This window comes from Canis lupus, chromosome 36 (assembly GCF_003254725.2).
Source record: "Canis lupus dingo isolate Sandy chromosome 36, ASM325472v2, whole genome shotgun sequence".
In the NCBI taxonomy this organism is placed as follows: Eukaryota; Metazoa; Chordata; class Mammalia; order Carnivora; family Canidae; genus Canis; species Canis lupus.
In genome coordinates, this window is record NC_064278.1 from 22,529,509 (window position 1) to 22,552,031 (window position 22,523).

General features: G+C 42.9%; 1 protein-coding gene across 1 annotated transcript in view; it reads right to left on the bottom strand.

Moving 5' to 3' along the window:
* The window catches only part of TTN (titin), a 274,428-nt gene that overhangs the window by 190,861 nt on the left and 61,044 nt on the right, over positions 1-22,523 (bottom strand). Inside the window, 22 exon segments of the mRNA XM_049106193.1 lie at positions 1,074-1,355; positions 1,577-1,855; positions 2,098-2,385; positions 2,491-2,769; positions 2,882-3,160; positions 3,280-3,558; positions 3,662-3,943; positions 4,098-4,376; positions 4,507-4,794; positions 4,916-5,194; positions 5,296-5,574; positions 5,691-5,969; positions 6,065-6,346; positions 6,436-6,714; positions 6,829-7,116; positions 7,217-7,495; positions 7,595-7,873; positions 8,328-8,606; positions 8,703-8,984; positions 9,619-10,182; positions 11,975-12,253; positions 13,036-15,822. Coding sequence (XP_048962150.1) covers positions 1,074-1,355; positions 1,577-1,855; positions 2,098-2,385; positions 2,491-2,769; positions 2,882-3,160; positions 3,280-3,558; positions 3,662-3,943; positions 4,098-4,376; positions 4,507-4,794; positions 4,916-5,194; positions 5,296-5,574; positions 5,691-5,969; positions 6,065-6,346; positions 6,436-6,714; positions 6,829-7,116; positions 7,217-7,495; positions 7,595-7,873; positions 8,328-8,606; positions 8,703-8,984; positions 9,619-10,182; positions 11,975-12,253; positions 13,036-15,822 — 8,970 coding nt within the window.

A 22,523-nucleotide genomic window follows, 5' to 3' on the forward strand; every position in this document is an offset into this window, starting at 1 on the left:
CCAAACTAGACCCCTAGATGTCCTTGCTGAGGACTTCAACTTTCTATCTACCTTACCTTACTAGTTTTTCTCAGATAATAAAGACTGATGCGAAAGTTGTAAAACAAAAACCAAACCCAAGTACATTTAATTAAGATGATTTGCATGAGGTATCAAATCCTAACTTCAGGGATGAAATTTTTTATATATGCTCTATAATGGAAATACTTAGAAGCCATGATGACACCTGTGATTTAAGTCTTCCATGTCACCAACTTTTACTGAAATAATTGCTTCACACCATGACAACCTTGGACTTTGTGATAAAAATACTGGAAAGTGGCTACAGAAAATATTGGTATTAATTGCACCAAGGCATAGTGATATAATTTTTAAAAAATAGGAAGCAATTCTTGAGAGAGAAAAAATATGTATATTGTCCTTTTTTTCATATATATATGTATATATTTTTTTAAGTAGGCATCACCTGAGTGGAGCCTAACTCGGGCTTGAGCTCATGAGCCTGAGATTAAGACCTGAAATCAAGAGTTGGGCACTTAACTGACCAAGCCACCCAGGCACACCTATCCTGTTTTACATGTAAGGTTAAAATCTGTATTGTTTGCACCATATATATGTATATATACATATATATACACATATATAGTAAATATTCTTTGTTATTAATGCTAAAGATTATAGTGAAAGAGATGATATATTCATAAGTTGGCTAAAGGTAAAAATAGATTTTAAAATGAATCAATCCTTCCTTCCTTCCTTCCTTCCTTCCTTCCTTCCTTCCTTCCTTCCTTCCTTCCGGTATGTTTGTAAACATCAGATTTACACTGCTTGGTCAACGTATTGAGGTGATCAGAATTATGACATTGGAATAACAAGAAAAATACCCCAGAATGATTGGCTACATGTAAGAAAATCTTAAGAAATAGCAAAAAAAGATAAATAATACTAGTTGGGGAAAATATTCTATGATCTCAAACGGAAGCTAAAATGATGGCAAAAGAATAAATAGCTGTGATACCCCAGAGAAGAAGGTGGGCGTCAGGTAATGAAGAACAGAAGAAAGAGATTTCTACCTTTTACGATAACCTTGGTACTGCAGCTTGTGCTGCCAGCAGGATTCTGAGCCTCACAAATGAAATCCCCACTGTCCTCAGTACCGAGATTGTTCATCTGTAGGACGGCCACTGAGTCAATGAAAGTCATTCTGTATTTATCACTGGCTTGGAGTTCATGTTCATTTCTGTACCACACAACTCTGATTTCGGGGGATCCAGTTATCTTGCATTCAAGTCGTGCTGAGTCACCTGCTTTCACTATTTTAGATGCTTCTAATTTCTTTACAAACTTGGGTGGTTCTAGAGAGTGAAAGAAAGGGGAGATTATGAGGGAACAGATAAATATAACAAAAGCAAATTAAGTAGTATACAGGAAAGAGGAAGAGATGAACAGTGCCTGGCAAATCCAGTGTACTGTTCGAGAGAAGCGTACTTTCTTGGTTGGGTGGATGCATGGTATAGAAGGGAGCCACAGGTCAGACAGAAACATAAAACAGTGTAAAACAATCAAACGTGCACACCTGTCACAAGCAACATTGTAGTACAAGAGTCGCTACCAACGTCATTGGTAACTTGGCAGGTATATTGTCCAGTCTTGGAAGCATCCACTGAATAGAGATTTAAGAAGCTAGTTGACCCTTCCAAGCCAATGAAACAGGTAGGTCCAGAGGCAAGTTCCACATCATCTTTAAACCACTTTATTTTAAATGGTGGTGTTCCTTTCAGTACTGCTTTAAATTCTACTGTGGAATCCGGTATGGCTTGCTGTCGCTCGGGTTTCACTAGGAAGCTTGGTGGTTCTATAGATGTTAAGAGAAATACTTAATGAGACTCCTCCTAGTTAAGCTGTGTTGACAGTCTTACAGACACGTAAGAAAACACTCTGAAAAGAGGTAATGACTGTGTATTTCTTGAACTCAATAAATATATATCTAAAGAAACAGAATTATTGAAACTCTTAGATCTAAAGAGTACAAGGTAAGAGTGGCACATTTAATAAGCAATCACACAAAGAATGAAGAAGAGGAAAAGAAGTTCTAACCTTTAACAGTTAGGATGCCACTGCATGCGTCATCCCCGGCTACATTGGAGACCTTGCATGTATAATTTGCAGTGTCTTCCAATTCCAGATTATTAACTTCCAGTGACACCGTGTTCTCGTGACAGACAAGTCTGTATTTTGCACTTGTAGATACTTCTTTTCCATCCTTAAACCACTGAGCACTAATAGGGAGTGAGCCTGAAACCTTGCACTCCATACGAATAGAAGAGCCCAAAATTTTATCCATTTTGGTCAATTTTTTGGTGAAAGATGGAGGGATATCTTGATCTATCCAATGCAAACAGCAAAACACACCCATCAATATGTTGCCATTTGTTTACAAAGGATATAGGTAAAGAAATAAGGGAAGCCCACTCGGGCCCAAATACAAACCTAGCACTCTCAGGTAGGCATCACAGCTACTGCTTCCAAAGTCATTTTCCACCTTGAAAGTGTACTGACCACTGTCTTGCTTCATTACTGACTGAATCCTAAAACTGGCCACGTTATTTTCAAAACTCATTGAAAAATATCTACTGGGCACAATTTGCTTTCCATCTTTAAGCCATTTCACTTTGAGTTCTGGTGTTCCAGCCACAACACACTCCAGAGTCACTGGGTCTTTCTCAGTAACATCAACAGATTTAGCTTTCTCCAGGATTTGAGCAGGTTCTGCGGTAAGAATTAAAATGCAAATCAGTTGTGTGGCTAATTCCACCAGAAATAAGGTGGGCCTATGGAATCATCCCCACAGGCTAAGGCCTCGACGGAAAAGCCTACAAACCTTGTACTAAGAGGAAAGCATAACACCTCTCAACTCCTGACTCGTTCTTGGCTTGACATGTGTATCTCCCGCTGTGTCCATTGTCCACAGCTCTGATCTGAAGTGTGGCCACGTTGTTCACAAACGAAATATGAACATTATCATCTTCCTCAAGAATGTGGTCATCCTTTAGCCAGGTGATAGAAATGGGGGGCGAGCCCGCCACGGTGCTCTGGAAGGTGCCAGAACTTTTCAGAACGGTCGTGACGTTTTCGATCTTCTTAATGAATGATGGTGGTTCTGCGATTAAATTAGATGGTGTGAAAAGAAGAGGCATATTTGAGCTTCTTGTAATCACAAAATTAAAGAGCATGACCAAATTTTTAGGCCGTAGCCTGCTTCCTCTGGGTACAACTGACCTTTCAGGGAAACCTTAGTACTGCTAGAGCAGCTGCCACCTTCATTGGACACAATGCACTGGTAGTCACCAGTGTCTGAAGGGTCACACTTGGTTATATGGAGGCTAAACACTGACACTCTGTCAGTGAGGGTATATTTTTTGCTGCTTCGAATTTCCTTGTTGTTCCTCAGCCACGTGACTTCAAATGGAGCTGTTCCTGCAACTTCACACTCCAGCTGCACGTCACTATCCTTTACAACCTCCACGGGCTTCAGCTCCCTGATGAAGGTGGGAGGCTCTAAAGATGCAAAAGGAAGACAGAGGCTAGCTTACTCGAGGGACGACCAGAGGCCTGGCCAGCAGCACAGCCCAAACATGCAAAAACAGAGCCAGCAACGAACCTTTCACTTTTAATTCAATGCTGCAGCTTGCAGTGCCCGCGTCATTACGGGCTTCACAGACGTAAGTCCCACTATTTTCTACCCTGGCACCAGAGATTTGGAAAGTGGCTAGGCCATCGATGAAGGAAATGCCATGTTTCTTAATGGCTGTTATTTCATTCCCGTCCAGATACCAAGAAACTCTGATTTCAGGGGTGCCTGTGATTTGGCATTCGAATGTCGTAGATTGTCCATTTCTCAGCACTAATACCGGGCTGGGCTTCTTAATAAATTGAGGAGGTTCTAAAGATGGGGAAGAAAGGGTCACGTTGAACATTTGTTTTTTTTTTTTTAAAACAAAGGCTGAAATAGCTTTCTTAAGCCTCTTCCTCCCCCCACCCCCAACCCAAGAAAATCTAAGACAAGCAAGCAAGAGAGGTGAACGTAGAGATCAGACCTTTCACAAAGAGAGTGGCTTTACTGGTTGCTGTGCCGACATCATTGCTTAGTTGGCAGATGTAGGTCCCAGAGTCGGCAGATTTGGCTGAAAAGAGCTCCAGTATGGTGGAGGTGTCATCCTTCCAAACGGAGCGAGCTGCTCCCGAGTGCAACTCTTTGTTATCTTTGAACCACTTTATTGTCATGGGTGCAGTGCCACCCACAAGTGCCTTTAGCTGAACCCTTGTACTGGGATTGACATCTTGTGACTGTGGCTTTTCCACGAAGTAAGGGGGTTCTGGGATGAAAGAAGAAGAAGCAAAACGAGAAAGCAAGGTTTACTTAGGAATGGAGCAATGAGGGTGAGAATTAAGAAACGAGAGAGCAGACGAGTCCTTGACAAGTGTAGATTAAAAACAAATGCCGACCTTTGACCGTGAGATGGCCACTGCACTGGTTGTGTCCTGCCTTATTAGTGGCGGAACAAGTGTACGTCCCACTGTCTGAACCTTCCAGGTGACTGATTTCCAAGAAGGCAGTATTGTCATGAAAAGAGAATTTGTATTTTTCACTAGCTGATATTTCTTGGTCATCTTTGAACCACTGGATGCTTATGGGATGTGACCCAGCCACTATACATTCTAAGTCAATAGAAGACCCTTTAATGCTGTCCATTTTCTTCAGTCTCTTGGTGAATGAGGGAGGTATGATAAGATCTATGCAATAAAAACAAAAACAAAAACAAGAAACCATGAGAAAAAGTTAGGTCTGCAGCAATTTGTATTTTCTGTAAAACTGGGGGACATGGGCATAGAGGTGCCCGGTTTCAATACCAACCTAATACATTAATGCTAGCCTTGCAGCTGCTTCTTCCAACATCATTTTGGACCTCAAAAGTATATTCTCCACTATCTCTCTTTTCTGTAGAAATAATCTTCAGTATAGAGACCGTGTCGGTGACACTGATTTTGTATTTTTGGCCCAGGGTCAGTTCTTGGCCATCTTTAAACCATCGGGCTGTAATCTCCTTAGTCCCTGAAAATTTAACCTGCAAGGTGGCTGGGTCCCCTTGGGTGACATCTATAGACACAGCCTCCTCGGTGATTGTTGCAGGTTCTGTAGAGAACAAAGGGACAGGTGTGGGTTGCGAGTCACTCCGCTAGAAGGCCTACATCTGCACTCTTTCTTAAAACCCATGGCAAACTTCCCAAACCAACCTTTAACTGAGAGCAATGCCGAACACCTCTGTATTCCTGCATCATTTTTGGCCTGACAGACGTATTTCCCATCGTGCTTGACTTCGATGCCACTGAGGTACAGACTAGCCACGTTGTTCTCAAAGGTCATTCTTATATTGTCATCCTCAGTGATTTCATCGTTGTCTTTCAACCAAGTCACGGTGATGGGCAGGGAGCCCTTCAGGGTGGCCTGGAAGGCAGCCGTGCCTCCTCGAAGGGAGCTGGTACTCTCGATCTTTTTTACGAAGCTTGGCGGTTCTAGCAGAAGAGGAATTCTCAATCAATGTCAGCTTTCTAGCAAGACTGGATTTTTTTTTTTTTTTAAAGAGCTCATCCTACAGAAGAGCCGGGGCATCCTTTGGACCGACACTAACCTCTTAGGGTCACCCTGGCACTGCAGGTGCTGCTGCCCACCTCGTTGGTCACCCGACACTGGTATTCGCCAGCATCTGTGGCCACAAACTTGAGGATCTGCAGGCTAACCAGCTGGTCCTGAATGAAGGTCTTATACTTCCTACCGCTTCTCAGCGTCGTGTTGTCTTTGAACCAAGTGATGTCAAAGGGAGGCGTGCCCGCCACCTCGGCCAGCAGCATGACGTCATACTCCTTCAACACTTCAACTGGCTTAAACTCCTTGGTAAAGTAAGGCGACTCTACAGTGGGGGAGGAATTACCCTGCGTTAGCAAGCGAGGAACGTGTGCCACGGGCCGCAGTGCTGGTGACACCGGGGGCAACGTGGCCACAAACCTTTGACTATTAAGATGCTCCCGCAGTGGTCGCTGCCGGCCTCGTTTTGAGCCTCGCACATGTACTCGCCACTGTCCTCGGTGGTCACCTCTGTAAGGCTCAGGACCGCGGTGGACTCCACAAAGGACATCCTGTGCCTGCCACCCTCCTTAAGCTCTCTGTCGTTGGCAAACCACGTTATCTTAATCGGGGGGGTACCGGCCACCTTGCAGGCCAGCTGCGTGCTGTCGCCCTTCTTGAGCAGCTGCGAGGGCTCTAACTTTTCAATAAACGTGGCCGGCTCTGCGGGAGGAAGGCGGCGTTAAGGAACATCGAGGGGAGGACGGACTGCGGGGTGGGGGGCGCAAAGATGTCAAGAAAACGAGGCCAACCTTTCACAAATAAGTTTGCACTGCACTCCACGCTGCCCGCGGCGTTGCCGACCTGACAGGTGTACGTGCCCGAATCAGAGGTCTTGACCACGTACAGTTCCAGGGAACTTTCCGAGGCTTCTTTGGTGATATAGCAGCTTCCCCCGGAGACCAGCTCCCGGCCGCCCTTCAGCCACCTGACGGTGAAAGGGCCGGAGCCCCGGAAGGTGCTCTTCAGGCACACGGCCGAGCCGGGCAGGACGTCCTTTGAGGCCGGCTTGGTCACAAAGCTGGGTGGCTCTGGGGGGGAGGGGGGAGAAAGGACGTGCAAGAGTTAAGAGGCGCGGCCCAAGGGACGGGGCCCGGGTTCCAACACCGTCCCTAAGGGAGGGAGACGCCAGGTCTCCAGCCAACCTTGCACCACCAGGGCCCCGCTGCTGTCTTTGCTGCCCACGGAGTTGGTGGCTCGGCAAGTGAAGGTGCCCGCGTCGCTCAGGTCCACGCCGTGGATCTCCAAGGAGGCCGTGCCTTCCACAAACGCCGCCCTGTACTTGTCCCCGGAAGCCAGCTCCCTGCCGTCCTTGAACCAGGCCACCCGCATCGGGAGGGAGCCCGCGATCCTGCAGTCCAGCCTGCAGGCGCTGCCCACGACGCTGGCCACGTTGCGCAGGGGCTTCGTGAAAAATGGGGCGATGTCCCGATCTGTTAGTGGCACGGGAAGGGAAGAGGGGTCAGCACGGGGCAGGGCGCCGGGCGCTTTGGGCCTTGCTCACCGGTTGGCCGGGGTCCTGAAGATACTGACCTAGTACAGTGAACGTGGTCTCGCAGGAGCTGCTGCCCACCTCGTTGGAAACCTCAAATGTGTACTGGCCGCTATCATGCAGCTCGGCCGAATAAAACTTGAGTTGGGCGACGTTGTTTTTAAAACTTATTCGGTACTTTTTACTGGCAACCAAAGGCCTACCATCTTTGTACCACTTGGGCTTGAGTTCTGGGGTGCCTGTGACTGTGTACTCCAGCGTGGCTGGGTCTCCTGCTGTCACCTGGACCAGTTCGGCTCTCTCAACAATTTTGGCAGGTTCTAGAAGGGTATCAAACAGTTAGCGTGACCAAGTGTGCCTTGTGGTTTCACTTTGAAATGGAAACAGCGACTCTTAAGTTAAAATGTTCCTACACGAACCTTTAACTATTAATTCCCCAACAGACGTTTGGCTTCCGGCCTCGTTTTCAGCCAGGCACGTGTACTTGTCACCATGACTGATCTGAACATCAGGGATTATCAGGGTCGCGACCCCATTAGAAAAGCTCGTTTTGATTTTTCCATCTTCTTTGAGGATCTCTTGTCCTTTCATCCATGTGACCGAAATGGGTTCTGACCCTCTCACGGCAGCTTGTAAGGTAACGGTTTGACCTGCTAGCGCGGTAAAATCATCTACTTTCTTAACAAAAGTTGGTGGTTCTAATTAAAGAGAACAGACAAGACCCGTCAATTCCCAAACACTTTCAACACCAAACCCATGTAAGCGTTTTACCTAGACTACATCGCTCTGGTCTAATACTGCCCTTCCGTAGCGTCAGTTGATAAGAATAAATTAAAATTTAAGAAGAAATACACCTCCATCCAACAGAAAGAAGCACAAAAGATACGCGGTTGTCAGCCGACCAAATGGTCGTAAAAGATTATTACATGACCCACTTTTGGTATCGGAGATTGAGTATTTACAGTGACCTCAGATTAAAGACCCGATGAAGGGCACCCACCGGCTTTGTCCCCAAGGTCCCAGGTTGAAGCAAAAGTAAAACATATTTTCACAGGTTAGGAGGAGAAGAAAGAGGGCCCGCTTTCCTTCCCTGGGTTAAGAAAGCTATTTTGACAATTTGTTAGCGAGGCATCGTTCCGTTCGAGCACTGACCTTTTAATAAGTGTGTTGCACTGCAGCCACACTTCCCAACTTCATTAGCAACAACACATTCATATTCACCAACGTCTGCACTATTGAAAGAGAAGATCTCCAGAGACACAAGAGACTTCTGAGAAAACAGCCTGTACTTTTTACTACTTCGAATTTGCTTCTTGTCTTTGAACCAGCTAATTTCGAATGGTCCAGTGCCCGAGATTTCACACTGAAGGAGGGCATTTGTTCCTCTCACTATATCTGCAGGCTCAAGAGTTTTGATGAAAGAAGGAGGTTCTACAAAAGCACGAAAGCAGTGTGTCAGTAAGGTGTCACAAGCAATGAAAAAGAAAACCTTTTCTCAGAAAACCAATGGACTCGGAGTAAACAAACCTTTGACAACTATTTCAGCACTGCAAGTGTCACTGCCGACGTCATTCACCGCTTCGCACGAGTAACTGCCACTGTCTGTGACTTTGACATCCGTCAGATCAAGCACAGCCTCAGAATTGACAAAAGACATTCGAATGGTATTACTCTCATTAAGTTCTTTGTTATCTTTAAACCAAGTGACCTGGATCACAGGTGAGCCCTTCAGCTTGCAATGGAGGCGCGCTGATTCACCTGGCAGCATTAAGTAAGAGGGGTCCACCTTCTTCACGAAGGATGGTGGCTCTACAGGAAGTCAACAACAACAACAACAAAAAAAAAAAAAAAAAGGAAGAAAGAAAAAGAAAAAGGAAAGAGAACTGATGCATCAACTCCACCAAAGAAAAGTAGACATGTGCCACAGAAAGACACAACACACATAAAATATCTCAATGAGATTTCTGAAAGGGTTGTGGTGTACTCGATAGTTCTCCAGTTTTCCCGGTGGGATTTTAAAATGCTTTCCCAGTCTCTCAACTTCAAACAAACAAACAAACAAACAAACAAACAAACACAAAACAAACTCTTGCCTTACACAAAAAGCAAGCTCCCTGTCTTACACACACACATAAAATTGTATGAGAGCAGATAGTCTAGCATTGCCTAGACACGTGAAAATCTTTTTTTTTTTTTTACATGAAATTCTTAGAAGAAATTTTAAGCTTGTTAATGGCAGACAGTTTTTAAAAGAACAGAGCGGCTTCTGAAGAAGATTGAAAATAAAATAAAAAAAAATCAAACGATGCCAAGATTTCCCCCAAACCAAAACACATTCACTTGGATGAAATCACTTTAATAATAAAATGTACAGACTGCACTGTCAACAGCTGTTCTCCAGCGGCATCCTTAAAGAGAAAAACAACACTCACACAAGTCTTACCTCTGATAGTAACTGTTGCTGAAGACGAGCTGCTCCCAGCCTCATTGGAAGCTGTACAAACATAGGTTCCTGAATCTTTTAGTTTGGCCAGAGGGATCTCAAGTGATGCTATTTTATCTTCAAAATAGATCTTATGATCTTTCCCAGGGGGGAGTTTTTGCCCATCTTTATTCCATGTTACTGTAACTTTTCTGTCTTCATCTACTTGGCACTCCAGGCGGATCTTCTTATTGATAGCGGATTGCACGGGTTCTAATTCTTTGATGAAATGCGGCTTGTCGATTATGATTAACTCAGCTTGGCAGATGTCAGCTCCAAACTTGTTCGACGCTTTGCAAGAATAAACTCCTCTATCTTGAATTGTAAGATTTGAGAGTTCTAAACTGTGTTTATTTTCTGCCTCTGAAATCTTGCGGTTAGGGGAGGGTGAGAGTGCAGCACCATCTTTCTGCCAAATGGTTTCAATGACGGGGGTGCCTAGTACTGTGCAGAGGAACTTGGCTGTCTTACCCACAAAAGTTGTAACGGACTTAGGTCTGGAGTAAAATGTTGGTGGATACGCCTCTGCAAAAGAAATTTTTTCAACATTATATTTTGACCCACAGGAGCTCTTGCCAGGATTATATATTCTAAGAAAGAGAAAAGATGAGTTGTATCTTTAGAGAGACATGGGACACTATGTGAAATAGGATAGTTAATTAATTAGATGAAAAGATTTGCCAGAGGAAAGGGATGAGAGCGTTCTTTACAGAGGAGCGAGACAGCCCTTTCAATGTCTCTAATAAGGAAAGAACAAATGCGGCTTTGTCTGGCAACATTAACTTATTATTGTTAAAGATTCGTCCGCTTTAGTAGCGGATTAGTCATCTGAACTACTTGATAAGTAATTCAGCCGCTCCTTTAGTTCGGTGAATGAGAAGACTGTGTAAAGACGATAAAGAAAATACACTTGACTCTTCTGAAGAGCAGGGACATTAAGTGAAAAGATCGAGTAGTTTTGTGAAGTCTCTCTAACCTTCACATCAACCATCAGCAAATCCTTCAATGGCCCAACTTTGAATCAGTCCCCTAAGTCGTTTCAAACTTGTAAAAATACTGAGAGTGGTAATTTCCCATTTCCATTCTGCATTTTGAAGCGGGCCTTTGGGAATCTCTTCCCAATTTAAAAAGAATTCTCCTCCTCCTCCTTTCCCTCTTGTTATTTGTAAGCTCAGGTATTGATCCCTTCAAGGAACTGGCCCAATTTGGATGAAGAGGTTTCCAAAAGTGTCTTAAGAATACTGCTGTGCAGCTGGTTACGTGGAGACTCTGATCACAAAGTGAAACCACTAGAGGGGTTACCAAGGGCCTGGGTTTCAGATTTTTTGATATATAAAAGAGTGTGGGGGTACGGGAGGAAGGCACAGGGAACCCTGATTCTTCCAAGTCAAAAAGCTGTGCTGTGTTTGCCTTTTCCCTTCATGCTTCTATTGGAAAAGACCAAGGGCCTGTCCCACCCGGATATTTAGTGCATGGCTTCTCTCAACAACACAGGTAATTGCTACCCCAGAGTTTATATTTACACTTTCCCTGGGAAGAAGAAAGCCAAAGAGACAGAGACAGACAAAGAAAAGGAAAGTGCTTCTGATTTTTTTTTTTTTTTTTTTTTTTGCTAATGAGGGAATTCAAACACCTGATGGGTATGGGCTGCTCAGAAGTCATCCTATTTGTCGGTTGGGAAATTGAGAACAGAATATTTATGTAGTTGCCCCCTATTTTTAAATTAGTCATAATGTCTAGGGTAAGAATCCTAGCTTTTAGTCCTGTGTAGCTCCCTGCCTTGTATTAGGATATTAGGATTTAACTGTAGTCTTATGCTCTTTTTTTTTTTTTTTTGGTTTGTAATTCTGTTCTTAACTGGTTAACTGATTCCAAATGACTAAATACATTGGGATGTTATTCATTTTTAAGGAGCAACAAGTGGTCCTGAAATGTTATCATATTAAGTGCCACGCCAGGCCATGAGGAGTTATCCAAGATATTTCCCCCAGGCTCATCATTTTAAAGAGAGAGGGAGAGAACAAAACAAAACCAACAACAACAACAAAAAAACAAACCGCAAACCAAACTTTCAGGTGCCACTGTTCATCTGATTCCTTGACATTGTTTTCGAAATAATGAGCTATTTTTATTTTTTCTTTAGCTGCTCTTAGAAATACGACTGTAAAGAACGATTGCTTGTCCCACATAGACCCTGCAATACCTAGCCATCATGTCACAGCTCGGCTATTGGTCTCTCCACCTGGTAGTCACCTGTACGAAAAGCAAAAAAGGCAATAGTATGAAATGGGCCAACCACCTCGACGTATGGCATTACCTGTCACAGTCAGTGTAGCTGTACAGCTGACGCTGCCATACTCATTGGAGGCTTTGCAGGTATACTCGCCGCAGTCAACAACCTGGGTTCTCAGGATTTCCAGGGTGGAGACATACTTTGAAGATCGAATAGAACACTTGTCACTTTCATAAATTTCTCGGCCAGCTTTGAACCACTGGAACCGGACATTGGGGGCAATTTGGACCTCACAGGTGAATTTGGCGAGGTGGCCCAGAGCTACTTCCAGGGGCTCGATTCTCCTTTTGATCACTGGGGCAGCTGCAAAGGGAAGCAGAGTTCGTCAGTATGCCTCCTTGTCACGCACCCCACAGTTTTTCTTTTTCTTCTAACTTTTGCTGCGGTTAATGAAGACAGTTGAAATTGGTGAGATGGATTGCAGCAGTTTAAGACAAGTGACTGGAAAATGAGAACAATCACTGAAGGTAAAAGGAGACAATGAGTAGCTTTTAACATATTCAATCGTTACTTTGTGGTGGATTGTGAAAAAAAACGTGATTAAAACGGGATGCTGTGGGCTTACATGCATAACAACATGATATAATCTTTAACTATATACCATGCTGACTAAGAACACTGTGCACAGCACTTTAAAAAGTGATCTGCTAAATACAGTGATGAAGTGAAACATCAAAAAAGAAATACAAGTAAGAACCACAAGTGGACAATTAATCATGGTTATTCTGAATTTAGGGATGAAACTGGCAATTTCAGACAGCCAGGCATCCACTGACGGCTTTTATTACATATCATTATTTTCAAATAAACATAAGCTAAAAACATATCGGTATTACGGGACATCCAAAAACAATGTTTTACTTTAAAAATAACTAGTACCGTAGACGTGAAAATGTACTACCCCATAAGGCAGTGAGGACAAAGGAGGAGGATTAATAACCATGACCATGTCTGTGGTTTCACGCTCACTCTCCACACATCGCAGTCTGGCAGAGGCAGGTAAGTGAAAACTCAGTGACGGAAACTAAATCATTAACGACCCAGTGAACGTTAGCGCTCGATGCCCCTCATCTGAGAAATCCAACCTCTTTTGACTACAGTGAGTTTGGCCGAAGTTGATGCATTTCCCTTGGCGTTCAAGGCCTCACAGGTATACGCTCCTTGATGCTCTTCTGTATTGACTCCGTGGATAACTAGCGTATATGTATTTTGATCTTGTAAACACTTGAACTTTTCATCTGAATGCACCAGTTTGCCCTCAAAATACCAATTCACCTCTTTGGCATTTGTTATGGATGACGTGAGGTTTACAACGTCACCTTCCTCCGCAGTAGTGTCCACCAGGGGCGTGAGCATGACAGGGCCATCCTCTCCGACCGCGCTGCCCTCAGCTTCCTGTGCCTCTCCCACGCCACCCTCCCCGGCACCACCTCCAGGGAGCTTCTCTTTTTCCTCTGATGGCTTTGGTATCTCAGCCTGTTTCTCATCAGGGCTCACAGCTGGAGTGACCCCATCAGGGACGCCCGTGGTATCCCCAACTTTGACCTGACTTTCCACATGGAAACAGCTGACCTCTTCCACCGAGACAAGATATTTAGATTCAGCTTCTGGTTCCCAGATGGCCTCAACCTTCTGTGACTCTGAGGAAGGACCCATTTCTTCCGGCAGGCCTGTTGTGGCTCCTTTCTGGATTCTGGGATCCTCGGCTGTTAAGATGTTTATTTCCTCACATATAACAGAGCACAGGGCATCCTTCAGTTCAGTTGTCAAGTCAGCCATTTGAGGGTCAATGCCTTCAATGGCAATGGTTAGTTCTTCCGTTAGAGTGTTCACTGAGGTAATGAGGTAGGTACACATAACGCGTTTGGGCTCCTGGGTGAAGTGGATGGCCTTCACCTCCACCTTTTCAACGTTCCTTAACCATTCAGAGAAAAGACTTGGTTGCTCACTGGCCACCGCTGCCTGCAAAGCCCTGCGGATCTGAGTTTTTAGGTTTAATCGTTGTTCTTCTGGAATTCCAGAAAGCAAACTTTCCTTAGAAAGAGTGTCACTTGCCTGCACCTCTGGCACACCATTTATCACCATGGGCTCTTTTTTATACTCACTGGTTTGGTTCAGGGGCACTGCCAAGTTGTCAGAATGCTCTTCCTTGAGCAGTACCTGCTTTTCCTCATACGCTAGTGGAAACCTTAAGGACTTGCCTTCCTCAGTCCTGGCTGCAAAATCTTGCCCTGCGCTTTCCAGTTCATCTGCACTTTCCACCACAATTTCATCTTCTGTGCACGTGTGTTCTGAAGGGACCTGGGGTTCACAGTGGACCTCAGAGATGATGACATCAGCACCCTTTAAACTTTCCATGTTCCCCTCAGCTAAGCTCTGACTCAAGATGGGAGCACTTTGTGCCTCTTGCTTTGGAGGGGGCAGGCTTTGCTCTTTGTCCATTGCAGACACTGTCTTTTCTTTTGATAAAAGTACTTCCTCAGCAACAGAGGTTGAATATGAAGGGGCTGGAGCTTCTTCTACTGAAGACTGTGGATAACTCCCTTCAGGTTCAGCTAGGAAAGTTTTCATAGACTCCACCGTTAATGAACTAATTTCTTCTACGGACATGGCACTTGGGAAGATTTTTTCAGTTTCTGATAGGATCACCTGGGACTCGGGTTCTTGAAGCATTAGGACATCTTCCTTGGGGAGGGTTTTCTGGGACTGGATAACCTGCAGCTGTAAATTGGGAGATGGTTCCTTGATGGGCTGAACATGAATAGTGCCATTGATGGAAAGACGTGCCCTGGTGCTTTCTGCATCGGGCATATTCTGCTCCAACGTGACTGTGGATTGCAATTGCTCAGCCACTAAAGTTACTTGACTACTCAGTTCACTGGTTTGAACAATATGCTCATGAGAAAGCTGCTGGCTTTCTTCTGCGACTGAAGCAGCTTTCAAAATGGTGCTGTTTACAAAAGCTGCAATTTCCTGCTCTGAGTCAGATGCCTCAACTGCAGGACCCTTTAATGACATCTCTGGAAAATCCTTAGTAGCCTCTGGTGTGGGTTTTGCTTTGCAGAGAGCATCCGTCATGTCTGTATCTTCTAGAAGCACAAGCAGCTCTGCAGTGCAGGTGGACTCACCCCACATATTCTCTGCTCTACAGACATAGAGGCCACTATCTTCCCTCTGGGGGTCATTAACAATGAATGTTCCAGAACCATCAGGATTATGAATGATAGTGTGATACACATTGGTGCAAAGCTGTTTGCTTTCTTTGAACCACGTAACAGTGGGTGCAGGCTCTCCAAGTACCACGTACTCAAAGACAGCTGGGAGCCCCCGAGCGCAGTGAATTGGTTTAAACTCCTTAAGGAAGTAAGGGGGACAAGGACCTTCAAACTTCTCCAGAAATGTTTCCACTGGTTCTGCTTCTGTCTCTTTTTGGCCCTCTCCTTTGGAACTTATTTTTAGAGAGGCACTGCACACGGCCTGTCCGTATTCATTACTGGCAACACATGTATACTCTCCCTCATCCTCAAATTTGGTGAACAGAATGATCAAACTATGATCATTGCCGTCAAAAACAAATTTGTAGTCAGCAGAAGGAGTTAACATCACTCCTTTAAAGAACCACTGAATTTTAGGCTTGGGAATGCCAGTGACAGTAACAGACAGTTTAGCCACATCCCCTATGCTTATTTCAGCATTTGACACTTCTTTGATGAAAACTGGAACATGGCCTTCCTTTTTGGACTCAAATGTAGTTGAATGAATTGAAGGTGCAGACAAAAGTTCAAGTGTTTCATTTCCATTAGATAACTGATGGCCAGAGCTATAGGTTTGAAATCCTTCTTCCTCAGCAGACAGAAGAGAACTAGAAAACTCTGTATGGAGAAAAGTGATTATTATTTTACAACAACAAAAACATAGAAGTCAACGAACAATGCACCAACCGATGGCCTTCTTCTGCTTTATTCCTAGAAGCATTAGATTATCTTGAGATTTATAAAAAAAAAAGAGCACATTTCTAAATTTTTAATCTTAGCTCATTATAGCATATTATAGAACCATAAATACTGTACTCATGCAACTTTCAATCCACTTCAAAAATGCATGTAATTTTAAATCTGTTCTAGTAGTTTTCTTTTTGATATAAACCCAATTCTAAAGTTCAAAAAACTGCTGCCTATATATTTGTAATAAAAGAATCCAGGATTATTTAAATCAATTTCTAAAAAGATTCAGAATTGCTGTTTATGTTTAAAATTTTCTTGAGTTAAGAATGATAGCCTTTGCCAAATTGAAGACTGATGATTTCCAAAATAAAACATTTATGTTTCAGTTATTATTTATAAAGTCTTTATTAAAAAGAGACTATAGGAAATACTTCATTTGAATTTGTAAGAGAACCATCTTTTTTTTTTTTTTTTCAGTTACTAGAAATTGGGGCCTCCTTTGGCCATGTAAATCGCCATATTATGCCAACAAAGCTTTTATAATAAGACTTTTGTTAAGTCAAGAAAATGAAGGATCAGGAATGAAAGAAGATAACTCCAACATTAAAAATTGGATTGTACTTTATTGTGTGAGAAATACCTATACAGCATTACTGAACAGAAAAACAAAAGAGTGAATAACAGATATTCTTTAAATAGTATCATGGATGACTGGCATAATACGATATGAAAGAACTAGATTTTTCATTAAGTCTGGTGGGAATGTAGAATAGCTCTCTTAATAATAGTTTTATTACCTTCCCCCAAAGAAATATTATTTTATTAATTCACTCCCCTTGCATCACATGGAATAGTCATGCCTTAATTCCTCTTCTAAAGCATAGAAGCTTTAGAAGGCACAACTCTAGTTTCTATTGCCTATGAATGTACTGGCAAAATTTATCTATGGCATGTAGAATATATACTCAGTTATTTACTATTTCAATTAGTAAGCCACAAAACCACTGGTTAATTTCACATATTAATGGTGACCACTTAATTTTACATTTAGTACCCATGTCCACTCTCCCTTCACTTGAACTCCCAAAACATCTGGAAAGGGAATGAACATGAATATTTAAAATACCCCAACTCACTAATTCATTAAAATATTTTCAGTTGTTTTCCTTTACTTCCAACACGGCATATTGACCATAAAAAAATACAGTAAATAAAATTCAAATGCACTGAAACATGAAAGGTATAGTTAAAAATGCATGTAGTAGAAGCGGCTAATAATTATGTCTAAACTCCACTACATATAATACAATGAATTCTTTATCCAGCAACAGATAAATTAATATTTCAGGCATTTAAGTTATGTGCCATTGAATCAGAAAAAAATTCCATTTAATTATCTACAACAATAAGTAAGCCAAGTAAGGCAAGGCTTGTTTTTCCTTTTTCAGTCATTTTTATTCCAAATATCCTCAATTCAATGCATTTGAGACTAAATGAATTCTAATGAGCAAATTCAAACTCTTCCTTCTTGCAAATTCATTTTCATCAAAGGCATTTCAACGTTTTCCCCTCCCCTCCCCTCTTTCCTTCTTTCCTTCCTTCCTTTCCTGAAACAGGTTTTGAACTGTTACTGTATCAGCTATTGTCATGTTTGTCATGACCAGAATCTCTAATTCATTGAAACATCCATTTTGTTACTAGGAGTAGAATAAATCCCTAAGTCCTTAAACTAGAGAATCAGTTTTATTTCAGGGATTTATGATGAGCTATATTACATTATACCTATACTGCTTATCACAGATATTGTGTGCTCCCTGGTTGAAACAGAAATGATTGTTCCACAACAGTATATCTATCTGGATGAGTAATGATGACTTAAAACAGGTAGAACAGATGTTTGGGGGAGGAGGGGTAGTGGGAAGGAGTGTAAGCCTGTCTGCTCTGTCCGTATCCTGCACATTCTCTCAATTATTCCTTCAATTTGGAAGGCTTGAAGGGAATCCTATTGTGGGAATAAAAAGCTGATAGGTGAAAGAAACGAACTTTGAATATATGAATTCTCATGAAAATTAAATTTAAATTGTTTAATTTTTTAGAATCGAGAACAACATGTTTAATATGAGCATGGTATATAAAAGTTGCCCGATGCAGGGGAAAAATCCAGCTATTAGGTAATAGTGAGTAATTTAGAGGTGGAGGGAGTAAAGACTCCTATTTCCATTACTATATTCTATTAAATTCTCATCATTTGTTACAAAACTAAAATTTATCCTAAGTTATATTAAGAAAAGTTACCACTGGGACAATACCGAATCATAGAATTAAGCAATCACCTCTGAGGTCTTTTGGCCCAACCCCTCATTTTCTAATACAAAAACTGATTTTTTAATATTTATTACATCTTTTGTGAGAAGATTCAGGTTCACAGTGATACACAGATACATTGTTAAGAATTTTATAAATTGATTAAGAATTATAATTTTGGAAAACGAAGTCACTTTAGAGACATATATATCTTAAATTTGAATGTTTCTTAATTTCTAATTAGTTTTAAAAATTTCTAATTTGTTTAAAAATGACAGGAAGGCTTACTATCCTCTTATTTGCATATAATCTGAAATTTCATAATCTGAAATACAAATGACCATATTGCTCAATACTAAAAATGTCCCACTTTCTATTTCCTAGTGCTAAAGATTCTGAAATTGGACTATGGTTTAAAAATCTCTGGGTGACGGGCACTGAGGTGGGCACTTGACGGGATGAGCACTGGGTGTTATTCTCTATGTTGGCAAATTGAACACCAATGAAAAATAAATTTATAAAAAAATAAAAGAAAAAAATAAAAATCTCTCTATAAATGTAATATTGTAATATTCTCTCCTCTTCAGGCCAATATCAAATGAATGCTGCATTTAACACCTGATGATATTTTAACAATCGAGAAAATGGGGTATTCTCAGAAGTGGAAAGATCTTTCTTTGCATATTTTGCAAATGTCCAAACATCTAGCTGAACTTCACCCACAAAGAAAGCACCATTGGTCCCTTCAAAGCCAACGAGAGTTATAAACACTTAAGAAGAGGGATATTCATAATGAAAATATTTTTTGAAGAGCAGAACAAATATATTAAGGTTGCAAGGTAAAACACATCATAGAGTTAGTGATCAGTTGGGTGAGGCTGGTTTCTGCCGTTTGTCTGTTCTAAGTCCAAGTCAGTGAGCCTGGATTTGGATACCAAGGGGCGACAATTTCAAAAATGACTTCTACTCAGAGCAGAGAGGAGATTTACCTTACCGATTTGTCAGCGTGGTCATCTGACCCGGGCTTCCATCCTATGTGTTACTTTACTGAGTTTATCTGCTAAAAGAGAATGCATTCTACTGAAACTCTTTCGTGGAAGGCGAACGAGGGTAAAGCAGTGGGACAGACAGGTAGGTAGCCACGGAGATTTTTAATCGTGCTCGATGATTCACAGCAGAGGTGACACAGTGATGGTTGCACAGTTGGGATCACAGGATATTTACATGGGCTACAAACAGGAGAGTTCTACACAGAGAAAGTATTTTCCCAGGGATTTTCCAGGTATCAGATTCGGGTCGAGTGGGCCTATTTGGAAATTCATTGGATCTACATACTTTGGAAAATCTGGAAGCGCTCAGATGGGTTTAATAATTACTGAGGCAGTGACACGTTGCACTAGAAACTAAGTCAGGGTGAGGGCCGCACAGGTCTCCGCCATCCCTGACTTGTTCGTGGCCACGCACCTGTACTCCCCTTCGTCATCCTTCCCCAAGCTCGTTATGAACAGGTTGTGGAACCCTATGCCACTTTCCTCGGCACTGAACCGTGCTCCTTGCACCAACCTCCCATCTTTGTACCAGTAAACCGTGGGTCTCGGAGAGCCCCGGACCAAACACTGGAAATAAGCTGCTGTGCCTAACGGTGCGTAACAGTCAGAAATCCCTTTGATAAACCTGGGAGGCCCTTCCACCACCTGAAATTCAAAAAAGCTATCTGAATATTTGCTCTTTAAGACCAGTTCTTCCTTCAAGCTGCTTAAGGTCACTTTGCTCTTCTTGGTCGTCAGAGCAAACCTTTCAGAATCTCCCATGGTGAGGAATCCCCGGCAGATGGCCTCCCCTGCACAATTCACAGCCCTGCACCTATAGGTCGCGCTGTCAGATGGACAGAAGTTGCGAATTTTGAGGGTGTGACTTCCAGCCTCCTCGCTGATCTCATATTTGACGTTATCGGGTTCAATGCACATGTATTCCTTATACCATCTCACTTCTGGGCTAGGGATGCCTATGACCGAACATCGGAACACAGCGTCTGAATTTTCGGGAATTTTAAAGTCACAAATGGGCATTATAAAGCGAGGAGGCATTTCAAATACTTCTAAATCAATTTTTAAATCTCTGTCTTCTTCCTCCCTTGAAGCCATACTTGGATCCGCTAAATTCAACGGTAGAACATCCAGACTCACAATCATGCTTTTATGATCGGGAGTAAATTCAGGGACTGTGACGATTTTCACTTGCTTCTCAAATTCTTTAACATCTTTTTCACTTAATTCCACTTCCAGGACAATCTCTTGAGGGGACGGCGTTCTTGACGATGGCGTGTTTTCCAAATCAAACTGCATGACGTGCTGATGTGTGACTGGAGGCGGGAGCGCCACCGCTCTCTCTTTCTGGGGCACGACGTCTACTTTTGCAAAGCTCTTGGCTTCCCCTATGATGTTCACAGCATGGCACATGTACTCTCCGCCCTCGCCTTTGCGAAGGTTGGAAATTTCCAAAGAACACACATTGCCCACCCTTTCTATTTTGATTCTTTCATCTGGCTCCAGCAGAGACTTATTTCGATACCATTTCACACCAGGAACTGGAATGCCCTCAACTTCAACAATGAAGCCCAGCGTTGTGTTCTCGTAGATCTTCCTTCTGGTCAGAGGTTCGATGAACGACGGGGGCATTTCATTGTCTTTTGGTTCGATGGCTTCACTGGGGGTGCCGAATGAATCGGAGCGCCCCAGTTCGTTAGCGGAGCTCCTCTCTCCTGTGGGAGTATGGAAATGTTCATTTGGTGTACTGTCCTCCCTTTCTATTTTTGATGGATACCTTTTAAGGTTTCCAGTGGGATTTGGTCCTCCAGTAGGAATAGGATGTCCTTCAACTGTTTCTCCTAATGGTGTGGAATATCTCTCCAGGGCCTCCCCTGGGGGTGTAGTATATCTCTCCAGGGCCTCCCCTGGGGGTGTAGCATATCTCTCCAGGGCCTCCCCTGGGGGTGTAGTATATCTCTCCAGGGCCTCCCCTGGGGGTGTGCAATATCTCTCTGCTACCTCGCCTTCGGAAGGTGTGGAGTACCTCTCGCCAGCTTCCTCTAAGGGTGTGGCTCTTTTCATGGTCTCACCCCCTGAATTCGTTGTGGACTGTTTGGTTGTGTCTGAAGGAGTAAAATACAAATCAGGAGCCTTTGGGGTCTCAAAATGTTCAACAGAGGATGGTGGCGTATAAAACTGATCTAACTCTGAGATTTCTTCACTGCTTATACTTCCCACGTCAATCGAAATGTCAGATTCAGGAGAAAACGGGCGGCCTAATGAGTCCTGTTGTTGGCTGTAGTATTCATACACGGTGTGGAAAGTTACTTCTTCAACCTCCATTGACGTGACTGACTCACGCTGGACAGGCCTTGCCTTGGGTTTGGGGTCTTTAGTTTCAGGAACTTGGTGCTTTCCAGCAGCAAGTAAATATTGTGCTAGAGAGGCCTCGGGGTCTATTGCTTCTGTTGTATGTGCCTCATCTGGTTTGGGAAGATTTTCAGAAAAACCAGTTTCTATCTTCTCTCCTGCAGTAGTGGACAGAGAAATTTCTTTCCGAACTTGAACTTCTTCGTAACATTTTTCCCGCCCAAAGGCATCAAATTTTGCCCTTATTTGTTCATTTGGATTCTGCTGTTGCTCATGAACATCACCTTCGTCGTCTCCCAAAGTTCCAGTGACATACCCCTGTGTCGCTCCATCCTGGTCCTGAAACGACGCCAGCTCGGGTGCCACAGTGTGCTCTTCCTTCTCGTGGACCTCTAAGAGATTTTCCTCACTTGTTGCTTTTTTCAAATGTGAAATGAAACTTTGGCCTCCGTTTTCCAGAGAAATTTTTCCCTCAGAAACAGAAGTCTCTCCCACATCAGCAGAGGAGGTTTGACGTAGGGCATGTGGTTCACCATGGGTTTCTCCAGAAAAGGATTTAAGGGGAATATCAGGATTTAAAATTTCTAAGTTATGTTCCTCTATGTGTTTTTCCAAATAAAGGGTATTTTCATCAAAATGACTTTTCTCTATCGCAGTCCTATCTGAAAACTCCTGACCGGAAGACATTTCGGGGGTGGGAAGTGTGTCATTTAGCACACTTTCAGAGGTATCTTGTGTTTCAGGTTGTAATGCTTCTGTGCCAGAGATTTCTTTTTTATAAGGTGTCTCCTGTTGCCTGGTCTCTGGCCCTTGGAACTCCATAGCTGCATCTCCTAGGTGAGAATACATTTGTTTTAGATCAAATACAATGTTCCCAGTATCAGCTGCTTCAGAAACAGGATGTTGGATTTTAGAAGAAGCTGCTCC